Here is a 21,463-nt window from a genome sequence, read left to right on the forward strand (position 1 = left end):
GCGAATGAAACAATAGCCTTTTTCAGTTTATCTATTGATTCTGTGTGGCCATTTCAAAAGCTGTTCATAATTCAGTAATGAATAATCTATCTACAGTGTGCCGTAGAATTATTCGCACAGTCGAGAATGAAACAGAAATTTATGAAACAATAAAACAACGGAAAGGACTTCTTAATATTTGCTATTTAAAATTGAAAAATTGTAGTTTGAAAAATTATGAGATAATTAGTCATGACAATCCTTGAAAATTTTGCCACGTCAAAAAATTAACGGCAAAAAATTAACAATAGCAACGATACTAAAAAAATAGCTACTCTAAGTTATAACGCAAAAAGGATATCCTACGTTTCAATTAATATTTCACAATGAAAAGTATTATTTTCAATTCCTCTATTTGAGAATCTCGATCATATTATGTCTAAATAAAAAGATGTCAAAAGAGCCAATTTTATTAAATTTTCACCTGTTGACGTACTAAAATTAATTCATGGTACAGAAGACTAAATTGTAAGGAAATGAATGAAATGGAACATCAATTGTCTGTCTTTCCACGTAAAGCCAGAAAGAATTAAAATTGCAGCAATGGAAGCTACGCGAATGGTGGTTGAATATACGCCATTTCTTTGGCGGAATAAAAGCAACGTGGAATCATTACATTCCTGGGCAAATAGGGGCGACGTGATCGCAATCCTCGGCAATAGTTCACGGCGTAGAAAAGACCGAGCGAGTGGAGGCGGCCAAACAAAGGGGGTTGCTGGCGATCGAGGCCTCCTCGTTCCGTGAAGAAAACAGGCAAAGAGTCGACGAGAATGCGGCATCCGGGATAGCATCCCCCGTGTCGTACAGAAACGTTATTAGCACGAGCCTCTGCTTCTACAACCACCCAGTGACCTCATCCCTGTGTGCGTTGCCTTTGCAAGGATGAAGAGAACGCGGAAGAGGAAAAATTGAGAAAAAGAGAGTGCATTACGTTGTAACGTATGAGATGCACGTTTGAACGTTCCAGATTCTTAATCTGCATTGCGTCGAGAAAAGCGTACGTTCGTAAGCGTACGGTTATCGATAAGAGTTTATGAGAAATTTAAATAAAAAATCGTTCAGCCAAAACTTCTCACTGAAAAACCATTCGATGTGAGAAGCTGCGATGAGAAGTGGACGAATCGGTTATGAGAAATTCAAAGGAGTATGCCAAGAATCCGAATCCAGTTTGTAGAATTATTTACGAAACACGTGGGACAAATACAACGGAAAATTCAACAATGCAAATACCACAAGACGATCGATGAGATGAAAATGATACGGATGAGACAAAATCGTAGCTATATTAGGAGGTTTCCTTTATATACTTTGAGATTCTAAAGGAAATTGTAATTTCAAAAGTTGTAATACGATTTTTGCTTGTTAGCTAAGTTGCTAACGATTTTTTAATAACATCTAGTATTTACGAAAGGAACTGTGTATCTATGCAGATTCGATAAAGTTTAGAACAAAAGTATCTTTCGAAAATTAACGGCCTTAAAAAAATTAACGATACTTCATTAAATCGTAGTAATCAATGAAAATGAATAGTAAAAAAGTAAAAATCTTTGTATGTTGCGATCTAATAAGATTTAAGAAGAATATCAAAACTATTTTGATAAAATAACGAGAAAATAAGAAACGAAGAAAAGATGAGAAAAGAGCCGAAGTTTCTAATCGAGAATGCTTAAGGGCAAAGCAAATACGCAGGGGAGAAAAATGCCTGCCTTAGTCGGATCGAGATACGGTTACTGGCGGAAAGTGAAGAAATAGGTCGAGCAAATACATAAATAAAAGGAAAAGTAGCGAGAGGAGCGTTGGGATTAAAGTGGGATGGGATCGGGGAGGCAAAGAAATACTTTCAGCGTTGGAAATACTTTTCTCCCAGCTATATTACTTTTTCTCGAACCAAGAAAACATTAGCTCCGAGTGAAAATGAGACACAGAGAACCTGGCAACCACGTCGATATTACGTTGAACGGAAAGAAAAAGGGATGAAAAACCGGTCGGAAAGAAAAACGCAGAAAAACCATCAGATGGAAGAACAGAAAACTAAAACTCAGAAAATGGACAAGTTTGAAGGAATAAGATGGACGGGAGGAGAATTGGAAGAATCGTGAATGATCTATCGGTACATATGTCGATTACTGTCGTTAGCTCTGCTTGGAGGAAGGGAATAATCGGGAAATGACGGAAAACCATCCAATTCTAAGAAAACCATTAGAAAGAACAAAATGGAAAGTTGGAAATGGTGCAAGAATTCGAATGACCGAAAAGCGGCCAAGTAGTAAGAAAATCACTAGAAAGAAGAAGAAAATTAAAACTCAGGAAATAGATGAAGATAGAAAAAACGAGTAATCAGCGATGAGGTGTATGACGCAGGAATTCTACGTCAACTAATACCACTAACGCTAATGCTGTCCCTACTCGAAGAAAGAAAAACTTTGAAAACTATAAAGAGCTTTGCGATACTATAAAACTCATTAGAAAGCAGAACAAAATGAAAGCTCATAAAATAGACGAGATCGAAGAGAGTTTCAACGTGGAACAGTGTACGGCGCAAGAATTCGAAGAATCGCGGATGATCTACCACTATACTACAGCAAACTTGTAGCACTAATACTACCCCTTGGAGAAAACGAAAAATCGTAGTGGAGGAAATGGTTCGAGGAGGAAGCAAAGAGACAGCGAGAAACGAAGAGGGAAGTGTGTACCGAGGGACAGGAACCGGTGTTTGGTCGACGGGGGTTGGGCGAGGAGGGTTCGGTCGCCATGGCGACAAGCAACCCCCGGGACCCACGGAGCTCGTCGCCGGGGTTGGTCGAAAAGGGTGGCCCAGGGCGTCTGTCGGGCAGGTTAGGCCGGGCGTATAGCCCGAATGTCACTCGACACAAGGGGGACACAAGGATGTCCTGGACGCGAGCGAGACGGAACGTTCGTTCGTGGGCTGTGTGAGCGAGCAAGAGGTTAGGGTGCGAAAGGTAGACGGGAAATGGGGGGATCGAGCTCGGTACAGAGAGAGACTCTGAACGGAGGAGAGGGTGCAGGCAGGCCAAGATGGCCGACGACGCGACACCCACCATGTCAATAACACCCTTCTTCGACGCAAAACCGAGCCAACCTCCCTCGTTTCGCCCCGAGAGTCACCCTCAGCCCACCCAACGTCGCCCACCCACGCCACTCTCTCACCCATCCCTGCTTTCTAGCAGCTGCTTTTCCTTCCACGACCTTTCGTCAGCCAGCCAGCCAGCCAGCCAGGCCTCGCCTGTTCCTGGACTATATTCACCGAGGACGACGATGATGCGCTCTCTCGCCGCGATTTTCCCCGGCTTCTTGCCTCCGCTCGCGGTAATTAACGCGACGGATCCCCTGCCACCAGAAAGGGAAACGACTACGAAGGGTGGCAAGAGGGAGAGAAAGAGAAAGGGAAGAAGAGGGAGAGAGAGAGAGAGAGAGAGAGAGAGAGAGAGACTATGAGAGAAGGGAATTCACCGACACACGGAGGGAAAGCAGCACTCGCAGAGGCCATTGCTAGCGAGGGCGTAATTCCGTTAAGTGTCTTCGTAAACTTCGTTAGCTGCATTTCCCGACATTACTCACCCCAGCGCGCGTTTCTACGCACCCTGCGCGCTCGCTAGCTCGCCCCTGATACGTGTACCGAGCATGTTCGATGTATCTCGGGCTACGAGTACGACCAGTGAAAGTGCGAATAGTTTTTCTTTTTTTCTTCCTTTTTTTCCTGTTTCTACCGAGTGTTCCTACTCTGAGAATTTAGAGAATTTAGTAGAGACGAACGTAATGTCGAAAACTTTTCTGATGAAACGTACGAGCTTCTCGGAGACCATGCTGATCAGCTACAGAGATTAAAATGCAAGCGTTTTCTAAAATTTAACTTGGAATTTGCGATTATTTGTGTCACGTCTTTGTGATAAATAAATTCGTAGAGGAATATCCTCTGTTTTTTGAACAGTAACCACACGCGTAGGTACGTGGCTCGTAAATAGGGGACTTTATAGAAAGCGGAGTCGGTCAGTTTGGCTTTTGAGAAGCCTGTATTTTAATTTAATAGCGAACGATGACGAGATGGAAGAAATATTTGGAGATATTTTATGAAATAGTCGCAAGAGGGGATTTATCTTTATTGGAGAAATCAATTACTAATATTCGGATCGTGTAGTTAATGCGCGATTGTTCTTGACAACTTCGGCGCTAGCAGGCATTAAACGGTATCAAACGAACGCATTGACAATCTGTTTGTGCTTGCTAAGCCCCCTTAGGACATTCGATTTGCAATTCGTGTCATAATTAACGATCATCATTATCATTCGTAGTCATTGAAATGAAACTACAATCGGATTCGCAACATTAATATGCTTTACATATTATCGACGGAATTAATAACCGCGTATGGTATTCATTACATCTCTGCCGGGCCGTGCATCAACATCACTTAACATTCTAATTTAACAATAAAATCATTCGACCTCGTGTCCCACGTTTCCGTACAATTTTCAATGACGATCGTACTTGCATTTGTTACCGTTCGATGTGAATCTACCGTATCTAAACAATTTTGATTACGAGCACGCGTTACTTTATCCATTAAAATTGCTGTATACATTAAATAGTTAAATATAATTAATCATAAATATTCCACGAATCATATGGTTTGGACTGCAAACTTACTTCTATCAGAAAATCAAGGACACACTTCGATAATCAAATGCTCCAGGATTAACCGATTAATATTGGTTCGCGTTATTAATACGTAATTGAAAAAAAAGTAATTCTTCCTCCCACATGCCAGAAACATTTAGAATCGTTGAAAAATTCCTGAACTTCTTTAATCTAACGTTTTCCGTATTTTTCTTTAATTCCTCCACTTTAGTCGAAAAAGAACAACAAAACGGCAGGAACGAAACTTCATTTGAGAATTATTCGAGGGTGTGGAAACTATTTTCACGGCGTGTCGTCCAATTCAGCTTCAAGAATTGAACGAAACAAGTTCCTGTTTCCTTTCGAGATAATCAATGCGGGTCGAGCTTTCGCTTTTCAAAAACCGGCCACGCGTTGTACCGACGCGGGAAAAGCAGATGTTGCAAAATCGGTTAGGTCTATTAAATATAATAACCGACAGGGGTTTTCATGGTTGAACGAGCTGGAATATGTTACGTAATATTCTTCGTTCTTTTGCTGTCGGCCCTGCACAATGGAAGCAAGAGGCTGGAAGCTATGGACGATGCCTTGCATCCGCTTCGAAAGAACCTTTTTCCATCGCGAACTGTTACCATATTTTCGACTAGGTTAACCATGATTAACTTACGTGAAATATCCTCCTGGATTTGCTTTTCCAGTTTCTGGTTCTGCACTTCGGCTGGAACAGAGAAAGTATCGAGCATATTAGAAATTTGAGCTATATTTACACGTATCGTGACATACTGTTTGAAATCAGTTATGCAATTAGCTAGACAAAACTAATCGTAATTTCATAGGAAGGGAGTGTTGAATTGTCCATTGTCACCCCTTTGGCTCAGAATGGCTTTGGGATTATACTGTCGCTTATAAAAAGTAACTTAATTTAATTTAGGCACACGTTTTTCAAAGAGATCGCAACAACTAAGCGGTTAACAATAACCGGACATAATCTAATAATATTCTCATAATAAATGCGTAAAGATATCTTTTAATTTGGCAATCAGAAAAAAATCATAAAAATTTATTTCGACTGATTAACGCGTAAATTGACGTAAAATTACAAATATAAAGACATATATGTAAAGATTATAAAAATTACATATTTTTCTGTGGCACATCGAGATCCGCAAAATTTGTTTGAAGTTGTTTCACCGACGTGCAACAATGTTCCAGCCTTATACAAGCTTAAATATAAGAAAGTTAGAATACCACAGTGCAATAACCACTATTTCGCTGTACCTAAAAGGGAAGTCCTTAAACGTTAACGTTAACGTTTCAGTTACTTCAAGAACCCACGTCGCCAAGTGCTCGTACGTAGCTGTATCACGAGTCAAAGAGTGCCAACATGCCCGAAAGAGATCGCAGCCGCAGATTAGCGTCGTTTCGGAGGTGATCCCATTCGAAACGCTTAGCACGCGTTTTCCGGTAGCACCCAGTGGCACGCATCGGCTATATAAAGCTAGACTCGATCTAGGGAGCGAGAGCTGGCAAAGGGTAGCAAAATGGAACGAGACGACGAATACTAGTTTACCGTAGAGCATAAGAAAAAAAGAAAAAGAGAGACGAAGAAGAAGAAGAAGACAGAGATCAAAGGAGAAGGGAATTGAACTGAGTAGTAGGAGGCAAAAGAAAATATCCCAGGGCAGGCACACACACGGCAACCCTCTCAAAAGATCTCCGCTAATGGGCATTATATTTTTCGTTAGGAGAGCCGACGGGATTATGGGCCTGTCAGAGGCCTAATAACTGGTCCCTCGGTGGGCCACCTCGCATCTGATACGGGAAACGGGGCCCTTCTCTTTATACAATGTGCGCATTAAAAACACTAATCGCAATGCGCACGAGCACGATCGCGTATTGTACTAGCGCATGGGATCATCAAAGGCCGCCGACCAAAGGCCGGGGGAAAAGCTTTTGCACAGTGGCCTCTCTTCACCTCTCTTTCTCTCTCGCTCCTCTTTTTACCGGCCGACCTCGTGAGACTTCTTCCAGGCCCAGCGAAGAGTTTCGTTTCTATCGCCGCCCACTCTTTCGCCTTTTGTGACCCCCCGTTTGCCTCGCGGGATTGATTTAATTTCTTGTTCCGCGAGAACTCGGTAACTTCGACAGAAACCGTGGTACGATACATTTTTTCTTCGTTTTCGTATTTCTAATACGACTTTCGCGCCATGATCCTTTTCCATAATAGAGAAATAACTCGCGGCTCTTCGTAAAAATAAATTTTTTTAACGAAGAGAACAGAACACATTCGGAATAGATGTCTCGGAAGAGAATTCCTTAGCTCTATGTAATTTGAATATGGAGCGTCCTATGATCTTTTCCTGAGTCACGACCTTCTTCTATAATAGGGAAATAGCTAACCTTTAATCTCTTCGTAAAAGAAAAATTTTGCAAGAAGGTATATCATTTGTTCTATAAAAAATATTCTTGATAAGGTAAAGAGACACGTTACAAAATAGAAATTGCAGAACAGAGTTTTTCATTTTCATTTCTTTTCAATATAATGTCTTCTGAGTCACGATTTTTTCTCTATAATAACCGAATAACTTTAACTCCTTTGTGAATGAAAATTCTCTTAATACGATAAAGAAAATACATAAGAGAGGTGTCTCAGAATATAATTCCAAGTTGGTTTTTAATTAGTGCTAAAAACCTTCACCACTAGAAAGATCACGACGACCCTCGAATAGAAAACACTTTGCGGCTCAATATACCATTGGGAACATAAGTTCCATAAAAAAAGAAAAAAAGAAAAAGAAAAAAAGAAAAAGAAAAAGAAAAAAGACGAGTTATTGAGCGAATGTAAACTGACTTAGAAACGATGGGCACGATTAGGAAGGGTGCTAGATCGAGTGGTTGACATACCTTGCTTTTACGTGCTTCCTTTTGTGCTAGACTCGTGTTTCGAGTACTATAGATTGATCTTTGTTTTGTTGTTTTCTGGTGAAGGGGATATAGATGTAGGTTTTTTTGTTGATCGTAGAGGCAGGATTGAGTGAAAGGGTTGTTTCGGGGATTGACAGGGTGGAATGACTGTGGGAGATTATCGATGAACCGTTTCGCTGATTTCGAACGGTGAATATGAGAATTAAGCAGGGATGAAGCACTTTACAGAGGGTAGTTCAAAATTTGAAATAAAAAAGGATAACCAGGATTTTTTCACTGTAATGTTGTAATAAAATAGATTTGAAAGTGACGAAACGTAAATTGTAAAATGATTTTAATTAGTTAATCTGAATCGAGGCTCTCGGTCAATCCGATCAACTTAGCTTTCTCTTAATTTCTCAATTTCATTACGTAAGTACACGATTAACGTTCAATTCTTAGAAAGAAGCAAATTATTTGCTTTACTACCAGAAGAAGACATAAATAATAGGAAATTCCAAAGCAAATTTAAAAAGATAATGTTTGCAACATCATCCTCTTTTTTCTTCTTTTCAATTTATGGAGTTCAATGTGAGATCAATGTGAATTCTGAACTGCTTAATTATTGGTAATGTTTTATTAACCAACGAGCTGGCGCGCCGCGGTAATTTCTGGTGAATTTGTAATCGGAGTCGAGTGTTAATCAGTTTTGACAATTTCGTTGGAATTAATTACGTGCACGCGATTTCAAAACTGCATCCGATATTCAGCTCGCACTGGAATACGTGATCCCGATAAACGCCGATTTAATGCAAAAAACAAACACCTTAACGAGATTTATCAACATCGATTTCGCGCGGGAATATTCATAATTTCATTACCAAAATTTTCCACGAGGGAAACTTTTCTCACATTTCACTTTACTTTCTCGTTTCTCATGCATTGTGCTGCTTCTTTATATAATTATGTAAGAAATTTGTTTCGCCCTACGAAGAGCGTAATATATATTTCGTATATTTTTGTATATATTAATAATTAACTCTCTAACGAACCCTAAAGAATTCTCCTTTCATCTAACATTCATCTAAATTTCCCTACAAAGAAATATTAGTTCCAACTAATCCTCCAATCAACTCCAAAAAGTTTTCTCCGTCACTCACCATTCCCATTACAAATAAATCGCTATAACTAGCCCTATAAGCAATTCTAAAAATTCCCTTTGTCACTTATCTTCGCCTAAATCCCACTAGAGCTAAATACTAAATGTGGTTACTCCTCTAAACTATCCTATTAAAAGATGTCCTGAAATTCCGCACATCCTATTGGAATCACAACTCCAGCCACGATAAACGATTCAACAAATTTCCCGCAGTCACCTATCATTACCTAAATCCCTAAATCACCGCTACAATTAAAATGCTAACCCCCAAACTAACCCCCAAAGCTACCCAAATCATTCTTTCTGTTCGCCTGTCTTCGCCTAAATCACGCTAGAACTATATACCTATACCATCTACAACTACAACTACCCCTCTAGTCGACCTGTTACCTTACTAAATGTTCACGTTCATCTGAATCTCACTGAAATGAAATATTAACGAAAACGCAGAAAATGAAAACTGGATCATCGAGATCGGCCATTTTCCGTGATCGAACCGGCCCCTCGGCGTGCCGACAATTTCCTCCATCGTTTCGTGAAGGGGTTGCGGGTCTCCTGGAAGAAGGGGGGTTAGCGGTGGTGACGCGCTGACGGCGGAGGGTCGCTGGTACGGAATTTGAAGCCTGCGGGGACGGCCAGCGAGATATCCGAGGATATTATCCCTCGGGAAGCCGTGTAATGAAACCGTTCCGGCGCCCCCGTGCTATTATCCCCCCTGGCAATATAAGCCGGACAAGGATATAGGTGGCTGATACGTGGCGCATCAGCTGCACCCCGCCACGCCTTTCCCCCTTTTATATCTTCGCCAGCCGCAGCCCTCACCAATACACCACCCAGCTCGCCTTTCGCAGATAAGCGGAGGCGCAAGATAGGCATGCCGCGTCAGCGGAATAACGCGACGTCATCGTCATTCGAGGGTTCGCGTAATTGCCTGACCGTTCCAAGAACCGAGCAGCAGCAGCCGCCATCTCGCGCAACCCTTTCGCCAAGGGTGGCAACGACGAGGCAAAACACCTCAACGGAGGAAGAGGATAGTGGTACTACGACAGGAGCAGACGAGAAATTCTTTGGAGATTTTTATCGGTTCTTCTCTTAGGCGCTGGACTCTGTTGGTCTTTTCTTCTTTCAGGGTTTGAGAGGAAAGTCGATTTAGTAGATTTTTTAGTAGGAAACGAAGCTGGCTCGATAATTATTGTACGAAAATAATTAAATATTATAATGGACGGATTCGTAAAAGTCGTCTCGTCCAACTCAAGGGATAGTGTTTCGCAAGTGACGATTTAGATTTACGTTAGGATACATAGTTAATGATCTCCGACGTGTAAAATATAGAAATTAACGCAACAAAATTAAATATAATCTAGAAATTCATAACTTGGCATCAAATTTGTCGCGCAAAATACAGAAATACAGAACAAACTTAACTAACCATCATCGAGAAGTATCGGTAAATTTAGTGAAAAATGCAACCTAATGTTAGGAGAAAAAGCAAGATTGATATGTTCATTTCTGATTAAATTCTTTTATATATTTCATGAAACACGTAAATTACATCGGGGCGTTGCATCCGAAACGCAAACGATAACAAGATTGACCGCGTGGTAGGGGATTATCTCTCGTTTTTCCGCTTTTCCACCCTCGTTTATTTCGTCGACGAACGAGCGGAATAAGGGCGCAGGCTAGCAATTACACCATTTTTTGTCTCCCTTGACCTTCGCGGAAATTAAGCCGCTGCGGCAAAAAATAATTCGCCGGTGAGTAAACATTTCCGCCAGGTCGATTTTTACCTCGGCGTCCCCGTGTTTATTCTGTTTACGGTAATTAAATGTTCGCTTCCGGACCAAGCATTTCGTCGAAACGAAACGGAACCGTGTCGTGGCGCGATGAGTCGAATTAAAGAACCAGCGAAAACGTCGAATCATCCCCTTACTGTCTCTGCCGTAGTAAAAGAACGCGTATCTAACATTGTTTTCGGAATCTCAAAAGACATTTTCACGCTATTATAACCGTGCAGTGTAACTAATCTAATTATGACGTCTAACGAACGCAATGGAAAGAAATGGAACGTGAACAGAAATTTATTTCATCCTGTAAACGTTAGCTAGACTGCAGAGTTTTATGCATTAACGAGAAATTTAAAATTGCAGAAATGTACAAAATGCACGTGATAAAAAATATTCAAAGCGAAATACCCGCTACAATAATTTAATGGGCGAACAAGTCTTCATGTAGGTCACATTCCGTCAGTTATGTTGATAAAAATATGGAATTGTATAAAAATCCGCAGTCTAATCACGATCTACCATAAACCATCTTCTCTAAAAAAAGTCTGTACGATGTACTCCAAGTGGAAATCCCACGAAAAACCATCTTCTTAAACAAAAATCTATGAAAAACTTTGCTCCCCTTGTACAACTTTCTTCGACGAATGAATCGACGTCTTTTAAAACCGATCACGAAGATATCGATTACCAAGTGTCGTAAGAAAATTCAAAGCAAAGAGTAAAGTTTAAGATTGCCAGAGAGTGTGGTGGTAACGAAAGCAAGAGAAAGAAAGGAAGCAAGAAGAAGGAGGAAGAGGAGGAGGAGGAGGAGGAGGAGAAGAAAAACCAAGAGAAAGAAGAGAAGAAACGAGAGAGGGCAGAGAGAACGATATATTCCGCTCTCGGCACGTGCACGCGGTTAAAAAGGTTCGCCGCAAGAGAGAAGTTTCGACGTGCCGCGCGCTGGTTTATAAAAGCGGAACCGGCTGTCGTGATACGGATCTGACCAATCATAAAAGCCGCATAATGGCCACTTATTCATCCATGCCGGGCCGTGGAACGAACAAAGGCGGAAATTAGTCAGCTTCGGTATGCTTATTAATTGACTGACATTTCCGTCATATTATTGTACAATGAATCGAAAGCGGACGGTAGAGCCCTCGAAACCCCCGCGGCCAAGTTCTACCCCCCTTGACAAACCCCCTCCATGCCGCCCGTCCCTCCATCCACCATACACCATAGTCGTCATCGTCGTCGTTACTTGGGGGTTGCACATCGGGTTTCATAGAAGATTTGGAACGTAATGCCCGCGTCTCTCGTCGCCATCGATGCCTTCGTCGTCGATTGGGACGTTTGTGTTAATTGTACGTGGCACTCTTTCATTTAAATTTCATTCGAATATTTTTATAGAGGGTAACAAAAACGTACACTGAACGGTTATTCCAGTGAAAGACCCATTTTCGGGATAGTTTTGGTGATCTTTTTTACAAAGAAACTATAATACTCTTTGCAGTCGAGCTTTCAGGCTATATTTGTACATATTTTAATAACATTTGTCGTTTCTTTCGTCGAGAAAGAATCGAAATTGATGACATCACATGTCTTACGCAAGTGACAAAAAAAAAGCTTGTCTCGCGATATCCGCGACTTCGTTCGTTCTACTTATTTATGGTGAAAACCTCAAAGAGATTGTTAATTAAGATGACTTTAGCTAGGGCAGGTATTAAAATTAAAAAAAAGTAGATGATTAAAAAATAATTAAAAAATTGGCCATACTATGAAATTTAAGGCTTGTCATGCTTTCCACGTGTGGTCTTCATATTGGCAATTATTTCTATTATAGCTATTAATTGCATCGTAGAATTAAAAATCTATTAATTTACAATCTGTTTATGAAAAATCATAGTATGGAGATTACAATGAGATACAAGAAGACACAAATATCTCCGTGATTTATAATTTTACAAGTTGATAAATATACAACAACGAATGAAAAATCTATTAGTTTATAGATTATTTTCCTTCCTGACGACCCGATACAAGATTAATTAAAAAAAAAAGATGAGGAGAAACAAAGATAATTTCACAAAGAGACAGACAGAGATCCTTTGGAAACTGGAAGCCAGTATTAGGCAGGAAGGAAACGACAGAACGTCGAACATGCCGAATGGCGAACGAGCGGCCGACTAAATGGAGTCGCTCCCATCCTCGAAAACTAATGACAGTCGAAAACGCGATCGCTTTGCGAAACGAAATGGGGTGGCTGGTACAACCGAACCAACCAACCAACCAATCCTCGCCACAACCATGGATGATAAAAAAGAAAGCAAAGAGTGAGAGAGAAGAGAGAGAGAGAGAGAGAGAAAGAAAGAGAAGAGAGAAAAAAGAGGAAAGAAAGGAAGGAAGAACCGCATGTCTCAAGGGTGCTTGGTGCGATTCCATCGCGAAGGACTCATCCTCGGCAGCCTGAATACTATGGGCATTCAGAGCCCTTTTTTCCACGATAATTACACGCGAAGCCACTAATTACGGCTTTGCATGGCGCGCATCCTCCAGCCAGGAGAAAATGGAAGAAAGAAGGAGGAGGGTGGACCGGTTGAGAGACAGGGGGTGGAGAGATCGCGGAGAACAGGCGAGACCCGGGGATTGGAGATAGACGAAAGATGGAAAATGGGGCGGAAATTAAAACGTTCGCCGCGGATTTCTTCGATTTTCCCACGAGCCAGTTCTCTTTCTTTATTCCTTTTTTCGAAGGAGTTCCTTTATATTTGAGGTATATTTCGAGAGAATTTGATACAATAAACGGAGGTTTGTAAATAGAAATACATTTACAGGTAGAAATAAATTTCTAAAGGGGAATCATTGTTCCTAATATTTAATAATTACAGACGTTACCGTAGGATTAACGATCATTGACAGTCTCTTTTTTCCGAATTCCAGTCACTTCTTTGTGTTGTGGGTAGGTAGGTAGATTGGGGTTGAAGGAAACTCTGTCTTACGTTATTAAACGATCGTTTAACTTTATAGCGAGTAATATTAAAATTATCACTGAAAAGTGGGTAGAAAGGAAAATGAGACATCACCGCACTAAGTCAGTAAGGCTATTAAAAGTTCAATATAAAATATACGACAAAAAGCACACAATACGCGATATCCAAATTATAATAAATGAAAACGAAACGAGACAGTTGTCTTTACAAGTAAAAAACAAGTAAAAAGAGTAAAAAAACACAAGAATCAGAGGATGTCGATTAAATGTTCACTGATTGAACGTGTAAATATTTTATCGAATTTGAAAAAAACAAACGTAGCACTCCCGAGGAAGGGAAACCTGTCCTGAAACGTAAATTCAGAGAGTGCCCTGAGGGAGCGCCCTGAGGGAGCGCAACCCCGGACGACACTTTCATCCCGATTCCTGTAATTAGAATATTAATCGCGGGGCTGTTCGAACCCGGAGCCTGCCCTCTCCCCGATTATGCATTCCGTTTTCCATCCCCTCGCCATTCAGCCGGTACGCGAGTCCCATCTATTTTGTTTCTCCCTCGAATGATGTCGCGAAAGGGGTTGAAAACTTCTGTGAAGATCACCGACGCTTTAAACGTTTTCATTTCGTGCCACTGTCCTCTCCTCCATCTTTCTCGCGCCCTTTTTTTCTCCACGTGAACAGGCATCAGAGCATGAGAAAGAGAGAGATAGCGAGAAGAAAGAGAGGAAAAGGAAATAAAAAAGCGACAGAAGGGGGAAGAAGGAAGGAAAGCAAAGGGGAGAAGGGTCGCCATGGCGTCCACGGATCTGTAGCTGATTGGACGATGGCAAGGGTACGCGTTTTTAGCCTCCCTTCGGATCTGCCCTCATTGTCATTTTAATTTCAATCCCCTCGGGGCCGACCAAAGGTGGAGCGAATCAGGGGCGAGAGCGGTGCACGCACGGCACCCTTCGCAAGATTACCACGACGACTTCGGTATAACCAAGGGGACCCTCTAACGGGTGTCCCCCGAGAAATTTCGGATACCACATGGATTACCCGGGATGAATTTTATGGGTAGACGACTCGTTTTATTGCACCGCTAAAAGCTACGGTTTAGACGCTTGAATGTTGATTTGGTATTGAGAAGCGCGGTTCTGGGGTTTGGTAGTGGTTTTTGAGAGCGGCTTTTATACCTATCGACAATTTTTACCATATCGGCAATAGTCATTCGTTCTATGATATTTAAAATGGAAATTTTATTATTGTATTTATTCGTTTCTTTTTTCTTAAGATATACATTCATTTTGTAAAATTATGACGACACATTTTTACGTTTCTCTATATAATAGGATTTCTTAAATGCAAATAGAGGTTTATTAAAGAACAAGAAAAATACGTACTTCAGGGTAGAATCGTTAATTATTGATTTCCAGCTTTTTTCCGAATTTTATTGTCGTTCGCGTATTTTATACGCCACTATCCTTCTGCAGATACTTCATTAACCTTTAAAAGCTACCATCAAAGGAAATCACGTTAAATTTATTGAGGGTAAGATTCCACCGCGGCAGATATTTTCTCATTTTAAAGATCAATAAAGTCAAACAAATGGAATTATATATTTTACTATTTTTTAACATTAGACGAAAAGTGCCGAGATTATCGTAATAGTTATAAACAATATCGATTAATATCGCTGATGGCCTTTAAACTTTCTGTGATAAAAAGTTTCGCCTTTTAAAAACGTCATATTCGTCAATTAAAAAATTAAAAAGGTTCAACTTTAAAAAATCTCAAATTTCAAATGAAAAGGGTCCAAAGCTCAAAGCGTACAAATCGTCAAGGGGTACGCGCCAAAAACAGTGAGGTCAGCGTCAAAAAACCTCAAAGCATGGAAATTTGCATATTTACGAATTAATTCTAGCTTAAAAAATTCAAGCTCTGAGAATATCCAGTTTCAAACGAGAATCTTTCAAAAGCGGGAGCATCCAGATTCCCACGCGTACATACGGAAAAGCTGCAAGACCAATGGCAAGAAAAATCAAGAGGCAAGAGTTTCTCGCTTTCCCGTGACTCTCTGCGAGGTACAGAGTTCATGAGCGGAAGTGTCGTCGGTGGAACTAGTATTTCCGGGGGTGTTCCACGGGCGAGAAAAAAGCCGTGGCAGCCAGCGGTGGTTGTTCTTTCGCCGAAATTAAACGAGCGCGGTTCATACCTCAGCCATCCGGCAGCTTTTATTCGATTCGCGATGCGACAGCCGAGATAGCCGACACACACCGTGCGGCTTATCCTCGTTCCCTCATCCCCCCTTAGACGCCTCTGAAAGCTTTTCCACCAGTCAGAGGGAGTAGATAGGAGACGGGGAAAGACACGAACCGTAGGAGAGGAGAATAGAAGAGGGAACGGCCAACGACGACAGAGATTCGAGATAGAAAAGGCGAGATGTTAGGTATAAGAAAGAGACAGAGACTTAGCTAAAAGAAGCGATATAGAGAAGGGAGTGGAAAAGAGAGAAAAATGAAGCAGAGAGGGGGTTGAATGAAGGAGGATGGCTGATGTTCCATCATGGGGAATGAAAATCAGGGACCCCCTGGGGGCTCGGAATTAAAATGGCTGTCACACGCAACCGGGGGTTGTGCTCTTCCTGCGGAAAACCTCACCGAGAGGAGGCGGCATGAAAAGAACCCCTTCCTTCCCTCCGATCCTATCCTCTTTCCTACTTCTGCAACATTTTTTCCCTCATTACCTTATCTCTCTCTTTTTCTCTTTCTATACTTTCTTTTTTGTTTTCTGCGCTACGCTTTTCCCATCGCCCTTCTCATTTTTGTTGCTTTTTTTGTTTGTTGTTTCCTTCGAGGGGGTGGAAATATCCGCAGGGGATGGAAACGCGCGTAGTAGCTGTCGTTTTATTTCGGTGTTGCAAATGAGGTCTAGACGTCGATTATTGTAACCTAAAGTTAGGAAAAGTTTACGGATGGCGAAGGGTTGTTTTATGGACAACGTGATTCGAAGTACGGTGTGTAGACACGCGATTGATTTGAGTAGGTTGTAACATATGTAACACGCTTAAAAGATGTGTCTCTTAAAGAAGGTAGATTACAGACGTGTAGAAATTAAAAGGTCGGAACTGAGGAAATTTAATGATTCAATTGTCTTGAAAATAAGGGAATTTAATACATAGATATGTTTTTATTGTAAAGATATTTATCGACATTTAATGGAGAAAATTTTAATCAAAAAAATATGGAAGCACAGTTTTCAAGGTAGAGGAAATGTACTTCTTCATTCTACATTGCAGAGAAAAAGCATTTCGTAGCAAAATTAATCGAATTTGTCTATTTACCTATTCATAAGCCTGTTGGTACAGTGTTTACAGATTTTAGTATGATACATTTCAATGAAAAATAATAAATAACATTGAATGTTCAGCAGAAAGTCGAATGGTAAAAGCGATCTAACTGTTCGTATCTACAATTATGTCTAAGTGGAAAAAACTGGGGTAATTTGAAATCGCTAGGTTAATGGAGCGTGACTCGTCGTTTAAGCGAACGTTTCAGCGACTACGTTCAATCAAACGTGATGCATTAAAGTACTCGACGAAATACACGAAGAAACGGTATTCCGACCGGTAATGAGCTATAAACGTTTCTATTTATTCAACATTACTGACACGAAAGATCTTCTTCTACATCAATATTTATCGAACTAAAACACACACACATACAAAAAAAGAAAAAGAAAGAGAAATTGAGTAAATTATTGATGAATTAAGCAAGGACTCTATAAACATAAATTTTTCTGAGGCTTCAAGAGGCATGCATCGATCGTTGGATCGCGAACCGAATGAAAACCATGTCGCTTGAAACGCTGGCTTTTAAACAAAAGTTGCAAAATCGAGATAGCCTATAACTCACGCAGTGTTTCATGAAATCCAGGCAGGATAGAGTTGCGTTACAGTTAATTGGAAGTCAACTGTGATCGCGTTTGCCCTGTTTAAAATAGTATCAAAGGGAAAACCATCTAGCAGGATGCTTGCTGAGCCACTTTGAGCCGCGATAATCGCGGAATATACAGTGAAAGCTCGATTTTTCTCCAATAACGACCTCCTATTCGTCTCCGAAACCTCATAAGTTAATAAATAATTAACTAGATCAAGTAAAAAAATATTTATACACCATTATATTTATTATAATATTTACATACTAATTAATTGCTGGTGCATTAAATTTTGTATCATTTAGCAGCACTTTACATGATTGTGGAAATGAAACGTATATGGAACCTGATAAATAGATGCTCTATAGGAAAACAAGATATGCGCAAATACTGTTCGCAGTTACTGTACAATTATAAAATAACGTGGAAACCCACCACGTGCTTCATAGATACGTTTGCAAATATCGGATGATTTTTCGTTGGAGGATCGAGTCGACCTTAAAGTCGATCAAAACTACCCACGTTAACTCCGTAACATACAGAGATGTCTGGCACATGTAATTTCTTTCGTACGTCATTTTAGACGCTCAGGTCTGCGAGATGCCAAGAATTCTACATAGTACTGTACAAAAAAATGCTATTTTTAATACACATTGAGTCCTATTTCATTATAATCGTGCAACTAGAAGTTGAATTCATATATGTATATTGGTTGAACCTCCAAACGTTAGTAATGGATTCTTGTGTAATAACCTGTCGACTAAAACTTGCCTGGTACAAACGTGACTTAACCCAGCATACCTTTCAATTAAAAAACGACCCGAAACCAGCCTGAACCCGAATAAGAAAACGAGAAAGAATGTTAAAAATTAAACCTTGCCTAATCCGCGCACAACGTAACCCGCGAAACTACACGCTCGCAAAAAAATTACACAACAAAGCTAAACAACCCCTAAAAAGAGAAAAAGAAGGTAGTATTAAAAAAGACGAAGAGAAGGGCAACAAAAGGAAAAACTGGCGGCTGGAGCTGCTCGAACGACGTGGCCTTTCTTCGCCGCGAGGCTAGACGAGGGGTTAATCCCCCGTTGGCGGTCGGGTGATATCACGGGGGGGGTGTGGGCGCGACGCACGCGAAAATTGCGCCTTTTTTCGCGACGATGCCTTTTTCCCGGGCGTATCTGGCGCGCGATATCTCGCTGTGCGCGCCGTCTTTTCTTCTCATTACCCGGCTGCCCCATTCCTGGCGTCTCTCATCCCTCTTTTCTGGTCGTCGACGGGGGAAGAGGGGGATGAGCGTCGCCCGTGCAGCGTCGTCATCCACCCCTGGCCTCACTGACTCATCGGGGGCGTCTAATAATGTCGCCAGCCAGGCGTTCCGCGTACCACACCCCCCTTTCGGCTTCGGCCACCCTCCTCCACCTCCTCCTCATCCTTCTCCTCCTTCCCTATCCTCACTCGTGGGGGTTGACGGCGGTGGAAGGAGGGGGTGTGACGGGTGGCGAGATAAAGCGGGGAAGACGGACGGAGTGAAAAACGAGGCGAGGGCGCGAGTAGACGGTGACGGGGCGCGGTGGGTTCAGGTGAAAATGTGAACAGAGGGAAAATACGGGGGGGGGTGAGAGAAGGGAGAAGTGAGACAGGAAGAGACGAATAGGATAGAGGGAGCAGAGAGAGGCCGCACCATCTCTGCCGCCGACAAAATGAGCCTCGCCAGCCACCGTCCTCTTTCCCATCCCCTCTGCCAACCGTGCACAGCCCTTCTAACGCAGGCTGCAACCCCCCGCAACCGATGCAGCCGCGGGAAAAGCAGCGAGAAAACGATTCGCGCCATCGGCTGTGCTTTCCTATCTTCGTTTCTCTTTCTCTCCCTCTCCATATTTTTCTCTTTGTTTCTCTTCCTCTATTTCTCTGTCTTTCGAAATGGAGAGGAAGAGTTTTCCAACGGGCTTCTGCAACTTGTCCCGCGATTGTTTCGTCCCTTTTCCTCTCGTCCATCGTATCCGCCTCCCTGTCTGCAATACCTCGCGAGTTCCTCGTCTTTGTTCTCGCGGATTCGTCCGCGTTTCTCGCAGGCGGCTGCACGGGTATCATGCCAGCTAGTGGAAATTTTGCAGGGTTTTTTGGTTTTCCGTTTTGGTCTCGCGGTGGGTCCGTTTCTTTAGCGCACCGGGTTGATTCTATCGCAACGTTTGACCGAGTCGCGACGCGCCGCTTTTTGACGCGCCGTGTGCCAATCTGTAGACATGTTTTTCAGACTGCAAACTGTTTTAGGTTTGGATTATTAGGAATTGTAACGCGAATATATAATTCGTTAAAATATACGAACAGATATAAAAGACTACAAAATGTAGTATACCATCCGTGTCACGTTCGAGATTTCGAGTTATTAAAAATTCGGACGACGATAGCGCCAAAATATTTTTCAAACGCTACAAAATGTTAAGTTTAGGATTACTTTTATCCTAATCTTTCGTCTAAAATGGTTTCTAGAAAAGGTGCTGGAATTTTCATAAATTGCTTTCCATATTATTCCATAAAAACCAATCGTAAATGGAATAAAATCTAACTTTTGTTATTACATCGCTCTGCATCGCTCGGGTTGTTACGATCGCTTGTAGATGGATTAAAAGAGCCAGTAAATGTTTAATACTTTAATAGGGAAAGGAAAGCGATACCGCGTAAATCGAGTCTCGCAATATACGTAAAGCCGGCTTCCTGATATTGACAGGAACCGGGAGAACTTACTCCCCTATCGCGACGATTTGTTTTGCCCTTATACTGCCAGTGACACGTTGCGCAGATAGGTGTGGTGCATGCCTCCGTATAACCACCCCCGCTTGTCAAGCTCGTGTGCGCACGCGGATGCGTGAAACGGTGGAAGCGGATGGTACATCCGCGACAACCAGCAATAATTAACTGGAAACTAAATAAAGTAACCTCGTTCCGTAATTTGTCCGCAGAATTGTTCAGTTGTCGCTCGAACATTTTTTAGTTTATATATTTCGAAAGTTGAGAAATTTATACGATTGGCAATTGAAAAATTGGGAAATTTAGAAATTGCAGATTTTTACGTTTGATTATTGGAAATTTGTGACCGACGAAGATTACAAATTTGCAGGGAAATCAAAATTTCTACATTTGTGGAAATCGGAGTTTCGAAATTTGTACGACAAATCGAATGTTCGGGAAAGTGGAAACGTAGGAATTTCTATATTTCTGAATCGAAGCGTGGGGGTTTCTGCGATTGGAAATTTAACGATATCAAAATTCAGAAACGTCGACATACGCGACTTGGAAGTTTAGGAGAATCAAAAAGCAGAAATTTCCATGCTCTCGAATCGAAGTTAAAAAATTCGTGATCTCGAAATGACTACAATTGAAAATCAAGAGTGTCAAAGAATACGAATTTCTACAAAGAAGAAAACGCAAAATTTCAAGCTACCCAAATGAGCTGTAAAGTTTCCAAATTTGAAGTACAAAAATGACAAGAGAAATTTTGCAGGCAGCAGCGTCCGAGAAAACTGATGATCTGCGCGTTATTAATTCTCTCCAAGTTGCACACATTGCGCGGTGTAATTCGAGTTTCTCGTAGGATCAAATTATTTGCGTTTTACACTTCGTTAAATGAATTGAAACATAAGTAACCAACGGTTTAATGAACGCAGCGCAGAGTTCGTTTATTTACGTTTTAATTATTCTCGCTTTCCCTTCGCCGGCCCGAATAAACACGCCCTTAAAAATCCACCGCACGAAAGAAGTTTATTATTTTATGCTCATTACCATGCACTGCACGGCAAAAATCAATTATACCAAGATCCGCGAAAAATTGTAATTTTCTACCATGCTGTTAACGCTAAAAAATAATGAATAAAATTAATTATGCCGAAAATCGATATAATTCCACAGCGAAACTTTTCTTTCGTTTTATTTCGATTAATTCGTTCCGTCCTTCCTGTCTTAAATTAATTTATATCATTTTACGCTTCTTCGATTACTGTTTTTCATTCGATAATAGCAGAAAATAAATTTCTATCGTTATAATATAATTTCATTCATGAAATT

General features: G+C 41.2%; 1 protein-coding gene across 7 annotated transcripts in view; it reads right to left on the reverse strand.

The window, feature by feature from the left end:
* The window catches only part of LOC117161664 (Fanconi anemia group J protein homolog), a 164,756-nt gene that overhangs the window by 12,498 nt on the left and 130,795 nt on the right, over positions 1-21,463 (reverse strand). For all 7 annotated transcript variants that reach the window (XM_076623651.1, XM_076623653.1, XM_076623648.1 and 4 more), the window contains one exon: positions 5,342-5,392. In XM_076623651.1, coding sequence (XP_076479766.1) covers positions 5,342-5,392 — 51 coding nt within the window. The remainder of the gene's footprint in view (positions 1-5,341; positions 5,393-21,463) is intronic.

The sequence above is a fragment of the Bombus vancouverensis genome, chromosome 13 (genome assembly GCF_051014615.1).
Source record: "Bombus vancouverensis nearcticus chromosome 13, iyBomVanc1_principal, whole genome shotgun sequence".
Lineage (NCBI taxonomy): Eukaryota > Metazoa > Arthropoda > Insecta > Hymenoptera > Apidae > Bombus > Bombus vancouverensis.